We start from the raw sequence: 16,035 nt of genomic DNA on the forward strand, positions 1-16,035 counted from the left end.
AACTGGGGACGGGCTGGGGACACTGGGGGGACACTGGGGGGGCTCTGGAGAACCTGGGAAGGTTCTGGAAGGAGTCCTGGAGAACCTGGGGGACACTGGGGGACACCGGGAGGGTCCTGGAGGCCACTGGGAGGGTCCGGGGGGACTTGAGAAGGTTCTGGAAAGAGTCCTGGAGAACCTGGAGGAGTTCTGGAGAAACTGGGGGGTCCTGGGGGACACTGGGGGGCCCTGGAGAATTTGGGGGGTCCTGGGGGACACTGGGGGGCCCTGGATGCCATGGGGTGATCCCGGTAGCCACAGGAGGCTCCTGGAGGCCCCCGGGCTGTGCTGACACCCCGGGATTGTCCCCAAGTGCCACCAGGACCCCGCTGTGCCACCCCCGCCCCCCCCGTGACAGCGACATTCCAAAGTGCCACCCCCCCCCCCCCCCCCCCCCGTGTCCCCCCCCCGGGCCAAGGGACACGCCCAGTGTCCCCAGTGTCCCCTCCCCCACCGGTACGAGGATTTTTTATTGGGGGAGGGGCGCGATTTGAGCCCCCCCGGGATTGGGAACAACTCAGGGAATTCCCAAAAAATCCCCAATCCCAAAAAAATCCCCATTCCCAAAAAAATCCCCAATCCCAAAATCCCCCATTCCCAAAAATCCATCTCCAGAAATTCCCCCCATTCCCAAAAAATCAATTCCCAAAAATCCCAATCCCAAAAAATCCATTCCCAGAAATTCCCCCCAAAATTCCTCACTCCTAAAATTCCCCTCCCCAAATCCCCCATTCCCAAAGGAACTTTGTGAAGAATTCTGGGGGGAATTTGGGAATTCTGGGAGGAATTTGGGAATTCTGGCAGGAATTTGGGAATTCTGGGAGGAATTTGGGAATTCTGGGGGGGAATTTGGGATTCCCCCGCTGTGCTGTGCAATAAAGGTGCCCCTCCCCCACAGAATTCCCGGGATTTTGGAGGATTTGGGGAATTCTGGGAGGGGGGAGGGAGGAATTTTGGGAAATCGGGATCGATTTATTAAACCCGGGAATTCCGAGCGCTCATTAAGGGTGGGGGGAGGGGTTAATGAGGAGCTGATTGGGATCCAGGATTTGGGAATTTCTGCTTTCCCTCGCTGGGAAATGATGGAAAAACGGGATCGGGGACAGATCCCCCGGTTCGGGTCCCTCCCCGGGTTTATTCCCGGTGCTTTTGGGGCAATTCCCGCTCTTTTCCCACAATTCTCCCACTTTCCCAGAATTTTCAAAGGTTGGGAGGAGGAAATGATGGGAATTCCTGGTGGGAATGGGATGGGGAATTGGGGATGGACCCGCGTTTATTCCCAGGATATTCCCGCGGTTTATTCCCATTTTTTTTCCCAGTGTTTCCTGCTTTTATTCCCAGTGGTTTTGGGGAAATTCCCAGTTCCTTCCCCGGGTTTTTTTTTCCTGGTGGTTTTGGGACAATTCCCAAGGTTTTCCCAGAATTTTCCAGGCACGGACAAGGAAATGATGAAAAAATGGGATCGGGAATGGGGGCGGATCCAGGTCCTGCTGCAGGGTTTATTTTGTTTATTCCTGGGATTTTGGGGGCAATTCCTGCCTTTGTTCCTGGTGGTTTTGGTGCCACCCCGGCGTTTTTTCCCCAGTTTATTCCCGGTGTTTTTGAGAAAATTCCCGTTTTTTTTCCCCAGTTTATTCCCAGTGGTTTTGGACAATTCCCGGGGTTTTCTGGGACAATTCCCGTTTATTCCCGCTGGTTTTGGGGCCATTCCCACGAGGTTTTTTTTTTTCCAGTTTATTCCCGATGTTTTTGGAACAATTCCTGGGATTAATTCCCAGTTTATTCTCGGTGGTTTGGAGACAATTCCCAGGTTTTCTTTCCTGCTGTTTTTCAGACAATTCCTGTGTTTATTCCCGCTGCTTTTCCTGCCATTCCCGGCGATTTTTCCCACTTTTATTCCCGATGTTTCTGCAGCAACTCCCGCTGCTTTTGGGGGCGATTCCCGGGGAATTTTTTATTTTCTGTTCCCAGTTTATTCCTGGTACTTCCCCGTTGTTTTCCCAGAGTTCTCCCCTCAGTTTTCCCGGTTTTTTCCCGTGTTTTTCCCGCGTTTTTCCCGGTTTTTCAGGCGTATTCCAGGCGCGCGGCCCCGCAGGGCTCGGGGCCCTTGGCCGGGCTCAGGTAATCGCGCAGCTCCAGCTCCATTTTCTTGGCCTTCAGCGCCGCCGAGTGCAGCTTGTCCAGGAACTCCGGCATTCCTGGGAGAGCCAAGGGCTGGGAAAGGCTCCACACCCCGCCCCCAGCCCTTCTCCCCCTTTTTCCCTTTTTTTCCCCACAATTTCCCCTTTTTTTCCCCAATTTTTCCTTCAATTTTCCCTTTTTCCCCCAATTTTTCGTCCAATTTTTCCATTTTTTCCCCAATTTTTCACCCCAATTTTCCCTTTTCCCCCAATTTTTCCTTTTTTCCCCAATTTTTCCTTCAATTTTTCCATTTTTTCCCGAATTTTTCCCCCCAATTTTCCCTTTTCTCCCCACAATTTTCCCTTTTTTCCCCAATTTTTCCTTCAATTTTTCCTTTTTTCCCCAATTTTTCCCCCCAATTTTTCCTTTTTCCCTCCAATTTTTCCTTCAATTTTTCCATTCTTTCCCCACAATTTTCCCCCAATTTTTCCTTTTTTTCTCCCCCAATTTTTCATTTTTCCCAATTTTCCCCCAATTTTTCCATTTTTTCCCCCAAGTTTTTCCTTCTCTTTTCCTCCCACTTTTTCCATTCCTTTTTCCCAGGTGCAGGAATTTTCCTTTTCCAGGAATTCCAGCATTTCTGGGAATGCCAAAGGCTCCACACCCAGCCCTGATCCCTTTCCCCCAATTTTCCTTTTTTCCCCCCAATTTTTCCTTTTTTTCTCCCAATTTTTCTCTCCCCATTTTTCCCTTTCCTTCCCCATTTTCCCAAATTTTCCCTCCCAGTTTTTGCCCCCCCTCATTCCAGAAGGAAAATTCCTCAAAAAAGGAACAAAATCCCCAAAAATTCCCGCCAATGAGCAAAATCCCTCAAAAAAGGAGCACAAATCCCAAAAAAACCCAAATCTCTTAAAATTCAGCAAAAAAAAAAAAAAAAATTCTGCAAAATTCCCCCAAAATCTAAAAAAATCTCCCCAAATATTCCCTAAAATCCCCAAAATTCCCTTGGAAATCCCACCAAAATCCCCACAAATTCCCAAAAATCCCGCCTGAATCCCCCAAAATTTCTGAAAAATCTACAAGGATCCCACAAAATATTAAAAAAGATTCCAAGAATTCTCTTTTTTAAAAAAATCCCCCCCAAAATGCTGCAAAATTCCCCCAAAATCCCCTTAAAAAATTGCCCCTGAACCCCCCAAAAAATCCCTAAAAATCCCCCCAAAATCCCCTAAAATCCCTAAAGCCCTCCCAAAAATCCCTAAAAATCCCTAAAAACCTCCCCAAAAATCCCCCCTGAAATTCCCAAAAATCCCCCAAAAATCCCTAAGAAATCCCCCCAAAATCCCCTAAAAATCCCGCCGAGAATTCCTAAAAAGCCCCCTGAAAATCCTCCCAAAAATCCATAAAATTCTCCCTAAAAATCCCCTAAACCCCCCCAAAAATCCACCCTAAAATCCCTAAAAATCCTCCCAAAAATCCCCTAAAATCCCCCCCCCAAATCCCTAAAAACCTCCCCAAAAATCCCCCCTGAAATTCCCAAAAATCCCTAAAAATCCCCCCAAAAATCCCCAAATTCCCCCAAATTTCGCCTCCAAATCCTTGAAAATTCCACGGAATTCCACCCAAATCCCCCCCTCCCCCCCCCGTTTTGGGTGTCCCGCGGTGGGGGAGGGGCGGGATTTTTGTGGAATTTTGTGGAATTTGGTGGAATTTGGGTTTTTTGTGGAATTTTTTGGGAATTGTTGTTATTTTTGGTGCTTCTCTCACCGCTGGACACCATCCAGCTGAGGCAGTACCGGGGGAACACGGTCTGGGGGTTGTCACTGTACGTCAGCAGGTAATCAAAGCCGTTCTGGAAAACACGGAATTCCCGAAATTCCAAACAATTCCCAACATTCCTGACATTCCCAACATTCCCCCAAACCCAGCAGGTAATCAAAGCCGTTCTGGAAAACACGGAATGCCCGAAATTCCCAACATTCCAAACCATTCCTGACATTCCCCCAAAAACCCAGCAGGTAATCAAAGCCGTTCTGGAAAACACGGAATGCCCGAAATTCCCAACAATTCCCGACATTCCTGACATTCCCAACATTCCAAACATCCCCCAAATCCAGCAGGTAATCAAAGCCGTTCTGGAAAACACGGAATTCCCGAAATTCCCAACAATTCCCGACATTCCTGACATTCCCAACATTCCCCCAAACCCAGCAGGTAATCAAATCCATTCTGGAAAATATGGAATTCCTGAAATTCCCAACCATTCCTGAAATTCCCAACATTCCAAACAATTCCCAGCAATTCTCAACATTCCAAACCATTCCCAACATTCCAAACCATTCCCAACATTCCTGACATTCCCAAAATTCCCAACAATTCCCAAAATTCCCCCCAAATCCAGCAGGTGATCAATCAAAGCCGTTCTGGAAAATAAGGAATTCCCCAAACTCCCAACCATTCCCAGAGATTCCCAACACAGAATTCCCAACATTCCCGAAATTCCCAACAATTCCCAGCACTCCAAACATTCCCAAAATTCACAGAAATTCCCCCAAATTCCCAACATTCCCCCAAATCCAGCAGGAAATCCAATCTATTCTGGAAAACAGGGAATTCCCAGAAATTCCCAGCAGGAATTGGCCCAGGAGCTGCCCCCAATTTTTGGGGAATTTTTTTCCCTGTTTTGGGTTTTTGGGGATTTTCCCACCCCCAAATTTGGGATTTTCCTGGGGTTTTTGGGTTTTATTCCCAAATTTTTGGGGTTTTTTTTCCCTCCCATTTTTCAGGGTTTTCCACCCCAAATTCTGGGATTTTTGGGCTTTTTCTGTCCTCGGGATTTTCCTGGTTTTCTCACCCCTAAATTTGGGATTTTCCCAGGTTTTGGGCGGTTTTTTTCCCAATTTTTTGGGGTTCCCATCCCCTTTTCCCAACCCCAGCCCCAGGAACGACCCCAAATCCCCAAATCCCCAAATCCCAGGATCATTCCCCATTTTCGGGGTTTTACCTCCTCAAGTTCTGGGATTTTTCTGGTTTTGGGTTTTCCTGTCCTCACATCCCGGGATTTTCCCACTCCCAAATTTGGGATTTTCCCAGGTTTTGGGCGTTTTTTTCCCAATTTTGGGGTTTTTTTCCCATTTTTTTTCTTTTGCTTTCCCCCCCCCCCCTTTTCCCCAATCCCAGCTCCAGGAACGACCCCAAATCCCCAAACCATTCCCATTTTTGGGCATTTTTCCACCCCAAATTCTGGGATTTTTTTCCTTTTTTGGGATTTTCCCACTCCCAAATTTGGAATTTTCCCAATTTTTGGGCGTTTTCCCCCAAATTTTTATCGTTTTTTTCCCGATTTTTTTCTGCTTTTCCCGATCCCAGCTGCAGGAAGGTCCCCGAGCCCGGGGGGTTTTTGGGAATTTGGGATTTTTTGGGAATTTCCCCAGCCCCACACCTCGTCGAAGCCGCGGTGGGGCCGGATCACCATGTGGGACTCGTAGCTCCGCACCCGCACGTGCTCGGGGTCCTCGGGAATCCCGGGGTGCTCCACGGCCCTGGGGACATTTGGGAATTCTGGAACGGCCCCAAATCCCCCAACAGGCACAACGGGGGGCGGCGAGACGAAAACATTATCCCAAAAAAAAAAAAAAATTATCCCAAAAAAAAAATTATCCCAAAAAAAAAATTATCCCAAAAAAAAAAATTTATCCCAAAAAAAAAAAAATTATCCCCCCCCAAAAAAAATTATCCCCCCAAAAAAAAAATTATCCCCAAAAAAAAAACATTGTGGGAATCGGTGCGACTGCGGGGTTGGAATTGTTGGGAATTCCAGGAGGGGTTTGGGGTTGGAATTCTGGGAATTCCAGGGGGGTTTTGGGAATGTTGGGAATTCTGGGAATTCCAGGGAGTTCTTGGGGTTGGAAATTTCAGGAATTCCCCAGGGGAGTTTTGGGATTGGGAATTTCAGGAATTTTAGACACGTTTTGGGATTGGGGATTCCAGGAATCCTGGGAATTTCAGGGGGGGGGTTGGGGGATGTTGGGAATTCTGGGAATTCCAAGAGTTTTTGGGGATGGGAATTTCAGGAATTCCCCAGGGGAGTTTTGGGGTTGGGAATTTCAGGAATTTTAGACACGTTTTGGGATTGGGGGCTCCAGGAATCCTGGGAATTGCAGGAGGGTTTTAGGGTTGGGAACGTTGGGAATTCTGGGAATTCCAGGGGAGTTTGGGGGTTGGGAATTCCAGGAATTCCAAGGGGGGTTTGGGGTTGGGAATGCTGAGAATTCCAGGGGGATTCTGGGGATGGGAATGTTGGGAATTTCAGGAATTCCAGCAGGGTTTTAGGGTTGGGAATGTTGGGAATTCCAGAGGAGTTTTAGGGCTGAGAATTCCAGGAATTCCAACGGGGTTTTGGGGTTGGGAATTCCAGGAATTCCAGGGAGGTTTGGTGTTGGGAATTCTAGAAATTCCAGGAATTTTCCAGGAATTTCCAGGAATCCCCTGGGGATGGGGATGTTGGGAATTCTGGGAATTCCAGGAGTTCCTGGGGATGGAATTTCAGGAATTCCAGGGGAGTTTTGGGTTTTGGAATTCCAAGAATTTCAGCCAAGTTTTGGGAATTTCAGGAATCCTGGGATTGCAGGAAGGTTTTGGGGTTGGGAATGTTGGGAATCCCAATGGCTTTTTGGGGCCAGGAACGTCAGGAATTCCACAAATTCCAGTGGGGTTCCAGGGCTGGAAACACCAGGAATTTCAGGAACTGTTTTGGGGGAATTCCAAGGAAAAATTTTTGGGTGGGAATTCCTTGGGGAATTTTGGGGAATTCCAAGGAGAATTTTTTTGGAAATTCCAAGGGTGTTGTCAGGAATTCCAGGAGTATTTTTGGGAACTCCAGGGGTGTTTTTGGGAACTCCAGGGTGTTTTAGGGAATTCCAGGGTGTTTTAGGGAATTCCAGGGGTGTTTTTGGGAATTCCAGGGTGGTTTGGGGAACTCCAGGGTGTTTTTGGGAACTCCAGGGGTGTTTTGGGGAACTCCAGGGGTATTTTTGGGAATTCCAGGGGTATTTTTGGGAATTCCAGGGGTGTTTTTGGGGAATTCCAGGGGTGTTTTTGGGGAATTCCAGGGTGTTTTGGGGAATTCCAGAGGTGTTTTTGGGAACTCCAGGGTGTGTTTGGGAACTCCAGGAGGAATTTCTGGGAATGCTCACCGTGACACGAGCACCATGAGGTTGTGGTCGCTGTCGACGCTGTAGCGCCGAACGTAAACGTAATCCCGGGAATACATCGGGTACTGCCCGGGAAACATGGGGAAACATGGGGAAAATGGGGAAATGGGGAAATGGGGAAACATGGGGGAAATGGGGAAAAATGGGGAAAAATGGGGAAAAATGGGGAAAAATGGGGAAATGGGGAAATGGGGAAAATGGGGGAAATGGGGAAAAACGGGGAAAAATGGGGAAATGGGGAATGGGGAAATGGGGAAAATGGGGAAAATGGGGAAAAATGGGGGGAAAATGGGGAAACATGGGGAAACATGGGGAAAAATGGGGAAATGGGGGAAAATGGGGAAATGGGGAATGGGGAAAAACGGGAAAATGGGAACAGCACCGTCAGGGCACAGCCAAACACAGACACAGACACAGACCCTAAACCCAGATCCCAATCCCAGGTCCCAAATCCCAAATCCCAATCCAAGATCTCAATCCCAGATCCCAAATCCTGACTCCAGATCTCAAATCTCAAATCCCTGATCTCCAATCCCCAATCCCAATCCAGTCCCGGACCAGGAACTGCGTGACCCAAATCCCAAATCCCCAATCCCATTCCTGACTGGGAACTGTGTGACTCAAATTCCAAATCCCCAAATGCCAAATCTCCAAATCCCCAATCCCCAATCCCCAAATCCCCAATCCCAAATCGCCAATCCCCAATCCCAAATCCCAAACCATAAACCCAAATCCCCAATCCCAAACCCAAATCCCCAATCCCCATCCCGGACTGGGAACTGTGTGACTCAAATCTCCAAATCCCCAAATGCCAAATCTCCAAATCCCCAATCCCCAAATCCCCAATCCCCAATCCCAAACCATAAACCGAAATCCCCAATCCCCAATCCCAAACCATAAACCCAAAACCCCAATCCCAAATCCCCAATCCCAATCCCCATCCCGGACCAGGCACTGTGTGACTCAAATTCCAAATCCCCAAATCCCAAACCCCACTCCCAAATCCCAAACCCCAAATGTCCAATCCCAGTCCCAAATCCCCAGTCCCGGACTGGGAACTGCGTGACCCAAAGCCCCAATCCCCAATGCCAAACCCCAAATCCCCAAATCCCCAGTCCCAGACCAGGAATCGCGTGACCCAGATCCCAAATCCCCAATCCCCAAATCCCCCATCCCCAATCCCAATCCCCAAACCCCAAACCCCAATCCCAAACCCCAGATCCCCCAGTCCAGACTGGAAGCGTGTGACCCAGATCCCAAATCCCCAATCCCCAAATCCCCCATCCCCAATCCCAATTCCCAATCCCCAAATCCCCCATCCCCAATCCCCAAATCCCAATCCCCAAATCCCAATCCCAGACCAGGAATCGCGTGACCCAGATCCCAAATCCCCAATCCCCAAATCCCCCATCCCCAATCCCAATTCCCAATCCCCAAATCCCAATCCCAAACCCCAGATCCCCCAATCCAGACTGGGAAGCGTGTGACCCAGATCCCAAATCCCCAATCCCAAATCCCCAATCCCAGACCCAATCCCCAATCCCAAACCCCAGATCCCAAATCCCCAGTCCCAAATCCCCAATCCCAGACCCCAAATCCCCAATCCCAAACCCCAATCCCAATCCCATCCCCATTGCAGACCGGGAATCTGGTGACCCAGACCCCAATCCCCAATCCCAAACCCCAATCCCAATCCCATTCCCAGTGCAGACCGGGAATCTGGTGACCCAGACCCCGATCCCCAACCCCAATCCCAATCCCCAATCCCAATCCCAATCCCAATCCCAGTCCCAATGCAGACTGGGAATCTGGTGACCCAGATCCCATTTCCCCAATCCCAATCCCAATCCCCAATCCCCAATCCCAATCCCAATCCCAATCCCAATCCCAGTGCAGACCGGGAATCTGGTGACCCAGACCCCAATCCCAATCCCAATCCCATCCCAATCCCATTGCAGACCGGGAATCTGGTGACCCAGACCCCAATCCCCAAACCCCAATCCCAATCCCCAATCCCCAATCCCCAAACCCCAATCCCAATCCCATCCCAACCCCATTGCAGACCGGGAATCTGGTGACCCAGATCCCCAATCCCAATCCCAATCCCCAATCCCAGTCCCAATCCCAATCCCATCCCAATCCCAATCCCATCCCAATCCCAGTGCAGACCGGGAATCTGGTGACCCAGACCCCAATCCCCAATCCCATCCCAATCCCAATCCCAATCCCATCCCAATCCCACTGCAGACCGGGAATCTGGTGACCCAGACCCCAATCCCCAATCCCAATCCCAATCCCAATCCCATCCCAATCCCACTGCAGACCGGGAATCTGGTGACCCAGACCCCAATCCCCAATCCCAATCCCAATCCCATCCCCAATCCCATCCCATTCCCATTGCAGACCGGGAATCTGGTGACCCAGACCCCAATCCCCAATCCCCAATCCCAATCCCAATCCCAATCCCAATCCCATCCCAACCCCACTGCAGACCGGGAATCTGGTGACCCAGTGCAGGAGCTCGGATCCCGTGGCCGGGTCTCGCTCCACCACGTCCAGCTTGAGCACCAGGGAATCCCACTGCTTCCGGTACTCGGTGTCCAGCTGGGAACACGGGGGGAAACGGGGGGAAATGAGGGAAAATGGGGGGAAAATGGGGAAAAACGGGGGAAAAACGGGGGGAAAATGGGGGGGAAAATGGGGGGAAACGGGGGGAAAATGGGAAAAATGGGGGGAAAATGGGGAAAAACGGGGAAAAACAGGGAAAAATGGGAATTATGGGGGAGAAAAACATGAAAAATGGAAATTATGGGGAAGAAATGGGGATTATGGGGGGAGAAACGGGGATTATGGGGGAGAAATGGGAATTATGGGGGAGAAATGGGGGAAAAATGGGAATTATGGAGAAATGGGAATTACAGGGAGAAATGGGAATTATGGGGGGAAAAAATGGGGAGAAACAGGGTAAAAACAGGAAAAATGGGAATTATAGGGGAGAAATGGGAATTATGGGGGAAAACAGGAAAAATCGGAATTATTGGGAAAAAATAGGAATTATGAGGGAAATGGGAAAAATGGGAAAAATGGAGAGAAAAATGGGAAAAATGAGAATTATGGGGGAGAAAAGTGGGGAAAACGGGAAAATGAGAAATACAGGGGGGAAAAATGGAGAAAAATGGGGAAAAAACGGGAAAAACAGGAATTAGGGCAGAAAATGGGAAAACCAGGATCAGGAAACAATGAGATTCCCGGGGGAAATGGGATCAAGGAACGCTGGGAATTCTGGGGAAAACAGGATCAGGAAATGCTGGGAAAATCCCAGAATTTAATGGAAAACCAAAATTGGGAAATATTGGGATAATCCAGAATTCCAGGAAAAAAAATGGGATCAGGGAATGGCAGAATTCTGAGAGAAAATGGGATCAGGGAACACTGGAATTCCAGGGGAAAAATGGGATCAGAAAATGCTGGGAAAAATTTGGAATTTCAGGAAAAACCCGAAATTCCAGGGAAAATTTGGATGGAGAAACCCTGGAATTCTGGGGAAAATTAGGATTGGGAATGGCAGGAAAACTCCAGAATTCCAGGGAAAAAATGGGATCGGGAACACCCAGATTGGGAAAATCAGGATGGGGAAAAACCAGGATGGGGAACAGCAGGAAAACCCCAAATTCCAGAGAAAATTCTGGAAAAATCCCTTCCCACCCTGATCCCTGAAAACCCACGGGAGATCCAGAAATTCCAGGAATGTTTGGGAAAAACCAGGATTGGGAATTTTCTGGGATTCCCCAGGATGGGTTAAAAATCCGGAATTTTCCTGATTTTTCTCAGATCCCGCCCAGATTCCACCCAAAATTCCCAAAGATTCCCAGCCCAGCTCCAGAAGGGGCCAAAAATTCCAGGAATTCCCAAGGAATTTCCAGGAATTTCTGGGAATTCTGCTCACCTGGACGTTGAAGAATTGCCTGGGAGTGACGTCAGTGTAGGAACCGAAAACTGCGGGAAAAAATTCCCAAAAAATCAGCAAATCCTGGGAACCCCCAAATCCCCCAAATCAACAAATCCCAGGAATCAAAAAAATCCCAACAATCTGAAAATGCAAGGAGTGAACAAATCCTGGGATCAGCAAATCCCAAAAATCAAAAAATGCGAGAAATCAACGGATCCTGGAAATTCCCAGAAACTGAAAAATCACAGAAATCCACAAATCCAAAATTCCCAATAATCAACAAATCCCTAAAATCCACAAATCCCCCAAATCCAGAAATCCCTAAAATCCACAAATCCCAAAATTCCAAAAATTAAAAAAAAAATTTTAAAAAACCACAAAAAAACAGAAATCAACAAACCCTGGAAATCAACAAATTCTGGGATTCAAAGCATTCCCAAAAATCCACAAATCCCAAAATCCCAGAAATCCAGAGATTGCCAAGAAACAAAAAATTGTCAAAAATCAACAAAAAAATCCTGAAAATCCCAGGAATGCTGGGATTTTTTGGGATTTTGGGAATTCTGGGATTTTTGGGAATGCTGGGACTTTTTGGGATTTTTTGAGGAATTCTGGGATTTTTGGGAATACTGGGATTTTTTTGGATTTTGGGAATTCTGGGATTTTTTGGGAATTCTGGGATTTAATGGGATTTTGAGGTATGTTTAGAATATTGAAAATGGTTGGTATGCTGGGAATGTTGGGAATGTTTGGGAACATTGGGAATACTGGGATTTTTGGGAATACTGGGATTTTGGGAGTGCTGGGATTTTAGGAATATTGGGAAAGTTGGAAAAGTTTGGAATGCTGGGAATGCTGGAATGTTTGGGAATATTAGGAATGGTTGGGAATGCTGGATTTTGGGAATGCTGGTTTTTTGGGGGATTTTGGGAATGCTGAGATTTTGGGGAATGCTGGGACTTTTTTATTTTGGGATTTTGGGAATTCTGGGATTGTGGCAATGCTGGGATTTTTTTGAATTTTGGGATTTTTTGGGATCCTGGCAATGCTGGGATTTTTGGATTTTGGGAATGCTGGGATTTTTGGGGATTTGGGGATTTTTGGGAATGCTGGGATCGTGGCAATGCTGGAATTTTTGGGGGATTTTGGCAATGCTGGGATTTTTTGGGATTTTTTTGGATTTTGGGGTTGTGGCAATGCTGGGATGGTGGCAATGCTGGGATTTTGGGATTTTTTGGGAATTCTGGGATCGTGGCAATGCTGGGATTTTTTGGGGATTTTGGGATTTTGGCAATGCTGAGATTTTTGGGGATTTTTTTGGATTTTGGGATGGTGGCAATGCTGGGATTTGAGGATTTTTTGGGAATTCTGGGATGGTGGCAGTGCTGGGATTTGAGGATTTTTTGGGAATTCTGGGATCGTGGCAATGCTGGGATTTGGGGATTTTTTTGGATTTTTTGGGATGGTGGCAATGCTGGGATTTTTGGGGATTTTTTTGGATTTTGGGATGGCGGTAATGCTGGGATTGTGACAATGCTGGGATGGTGACAATGCTGGGATTTTTTTGGGAATTCTGGGATCATGGCAATGCTGGGATTGTGACAATGCTGGGATTTTTGGGGATTTTTTTGGATTTTTTGGGATTGTGACAATGCTGGGATGGTGGCAATGCTGGGATTTGAGGATTTTTTGGGATCATGGCAATGCTAGGATCATGACAACGCTGGGATTTTTGGATTTTTCGGTTTTTTTGGGGTTTGTCAGGGCTGCACCTCGGTACTGGTAGAGGGGTGACCCCGGGATGGGGCGGCGCCAGAGCCGGAAGTGCGGGCGCTCCATCATCAGCTCCCAGGGCCGCTCCTGCTCCCGCGCCTGCCCGGGGCTCTCCAGCTGCTGCAGCTCCTGCGCCGACCTGGCCAAAAACAACACAGCAACGTTCACATCAACTGCCCGGGAACCACAACATTGCATGGGCTGGGAACCACAACTGCCCGGGAACCACAACATTGCATGGGCCAGGAACCACAACATTCCATGGGTCTGGAACCACAACTGCCCGGGAACCACAACTGCCCGGGAACCACAACATTCCACATTCCACGGGCCAGGAACCACAACTGCCCGGGAACCACAGCATTCCACATTCCATGGGCCCGGGAACCACAACATTCCATGGGTCTGGGAACCAGAACTGCCCCAATTCCATGGGCCTGGGAGTGAAATTCCCCCTTTTCTGTGGGCCTGGGAGTGAAATTCCCCCATTTCTATGGGCCTGGGAGTGAAATTCCCAGATTTTTATGGGTCTGGGAGCCAAAATTCCCAGATTTTTATGGGTCTGGGAGCCAAAATTCCCTGATTTTTATGGGTCTGGGAGTGAAATTCCCCCATTTTTATGGGTCTGGAAGTGGAATTCCCATTTTTTGGGAGTGGGAAAAATAACCTGGATGTGAAAATCCCATTTTTTAAAATGTGCCTGGATGGGGAAAATCCTGGATAACCCCAGTGTCCCATTCCCAGTATCCCCAGTATCCCATTCCCAGTTTCCCACTCCTGGTATTGCCAGTACCCCTGCTGTCCCAATCCCAGTATTCCCAGTATCCCATTCCCAGTATCCCTGCTGTCCCAATCCCAGTATTCCCAGTAATCCATTCCTGGTATCCCAACATTCCTGCTGTCCCCAGGGTCCCATTCCCCCTATTCCCAGTAACCCATTCCCAGTATCCTCGGTATTTCCAGTGCCCCATTCCCAGTCTCCCCGCTGTCCCTGGTGTCCCATTCCTGCTATTCCCAGCACTCCCAGCATTCCCAGTACCGTTCCCAGTATCCCCATTATTCCCGGTGCCATTCTCGCTGCCTTTATCCCAGTACCATTCCCGGTGCCATTCCCAGTATCTCCATTGTTCTGGTGTCCCCATATTCCCAGTATCCCACATTGCCGGTATCCCACACTCCCAGGACCGTTCCCAGTATCCCAAATTCACATTATCCCATATTCCCGGTATCCCAAATTCCCAGGGTCCCAAATTCTCGGTATCCCACACTCCCAGTGCCGTTCCCGGTGTCCCCCATTCCCGGTGTCCCCCATTCCCGGTGTCCCCCCTTATCCCGGTGTCCCCCCTTTATGCCGGTGTCCCCCATTATCCCGGTGTCCCCCATTCCCGGTGTCCCCCCTTATCCCGGTGTCCCCCGTTATCCCGGTGTCCCCCCTTATCCCGGTGTCCCCATTCCCGGTGTCCCCCCATTATCCCGGTGTCCCCCATTATCCCGGTGTCCCCCCTTATCCCGGTGTCCCCCATTATCCCGGTGTCCCCCATTCCCGGTGTCCCCCCCTTATCCCGGTGTCCCCCATTATCCCGGTGTCCCCCATTCCCGGTGTCCCCCATTCCCGGTGTCCCCCATTATCCCGGTGTCCCCCATTCCCGGTGTCCCCCATTATCCCGGTGTCCCCCGTTCCCGGTGTCCCCCATTATCCCGGTGTCCCCCATTCCCGGTGTCCCCATCATCCCGGTGTCCGGTGTCGCTCACCGCCGCAGCTCCTCCTCCTCGATGCGCTGCCCGTCCCACACGAAGGCCGCGGGCCGAGCGCGGCCATCAGGCGGCCCCGGGGCGCTCCCCAGCGGCCCCGCCCGGAGGAGCCGCCGCTGCCGGCGCCGCTCCCGCCCCCGGGGCCGCTGCCGCTCCCTCTCCCGGCACCGCTCCCGGTTCTTTTCCCGGTGCCTCTCCCGGTGCCGGTGGCGAAGTCCCGGTGTCCCGAGGCCCGCAGAGCCCTCCCGCAGCCGCCGTGGCGGGCGAGCAGCGACAGCAGGAGCAGCAGCGGCCGGTGCCCCGCGGGCGGCCCGGCGGCGGAGCAGGCCCCGGGGCTGGTGCTGGCCCCGCCGCGGGCTCCGCTGGCCCCGCGGGCGGCGAGCGCGGCCAGCGGCCGCCACATGCCGCCCCCGCCGCGCCGCGCGTCGCGCTCGTTCTACGTCATAAGAGCGCGCAGCGCCCTGATTGGCTGGCGCGGCGCTTCCCCGCGCGCTGATTGGTTGCTGGGAGGAGAAGCCACGCCCACGCGGGAGCGATACCTGAGGGCCGAACGGCAAGGGCGAGATCGGGAGTGGGCGGGGCTTGTGCGTGGCCGGACCCCCACCGGGGCCGTCACGGGGCCTGGGGGCTCTTTGGGGCGGGCCGGGGGTGGTTTATGGGCTCTGGAGCCTCTCTGGTGTCTGCGGGGGTTTCAGTGCTCTGGAAGTGGCTCCGCCCGTGGCTCCGCCGCTGCCGCCGGTGACCCCGCGCTCCGTTGCTAAGCGGCGCTCCCGTTCTGCGTCATCAACGCGCGCCGCGCTCCTATTGGTGCGGGCAGTACCGCCCCGCGAGCTGATTGGCTATGTAGGGGTAAGTCACGCCCACCCGTGCGTGATACCGGAAGTTAGAGCGGAAGGGGCGTGTGGAAGCACCAAAGGGGCGGGGCTTGTGCGTGGGCACGCCCCCGGTAGCCCGTGTGGGGTCTGGCTGCGTTTTGGGGTCGGGGGTTTATGGGGGAATCACTGGGGGTTTATGGGGGATCACTGGGGGGCTCTGGGGGATCACTGGGGGGTTTATGGGGGAATCACTGGGGATTTATGGGGGATCACTGGGGGGGCTCTGGGGGATCCCTGGGGGGTTTATGGGGGATCACTGGGGGGCTCTGGGGGATCACTGGGGGGCTCTGGGGGATCCCTGGGGGGCTCTGGG

The 16,035-nt window shown here is 50.8% G+C and overlaps 1 protein-coding gene across 1 annotated transcript; it reads right to left on the bottom strand.

The window, feature by feature from the left end:
* Positions 1 to 1,702: 1,702 nt before the first annotated feature.
* STARD7 (StAR related lipid transfer domain containing 7) lies at positions 1,703 to 15,500 on the bottom strand (the record flags this gene model as incomplete). The annotated part of the gene is made up of 8 exons (XM_088179866.1): positions 1,703 to 2,237; positions 3,928 to 4,012; positions 5,603 to 5,702; positions 7,356 to 7,438; positions 9,867 to 9,977; positions 11,320 to 11,369; positions 13,095 to 13,234; positions 14,848 to 15,500. Coding segments are annotated over 8 exons (1,356 nt in total), but the record flags the coding sequence as incomplete, so codon positions are not given.
* Positions 15,501 to 16,035: the final 535 nt, after the last annotated feature.

Source organism: Sturnus vulgaris, chromosome 28 (genome assembly GCF_052056855.1).
Source record: "Sturnus vulgaris isolate bStuVul1 chromosome 28, bStuVul1.hap1, whole genome shotgun sequence".
Lineage (NCBI taxonomy): Eukaryota > Metazoa > Chordata > Aves > Passeriformes > Sturnidae > Sturnus > Sturnus vulgaris.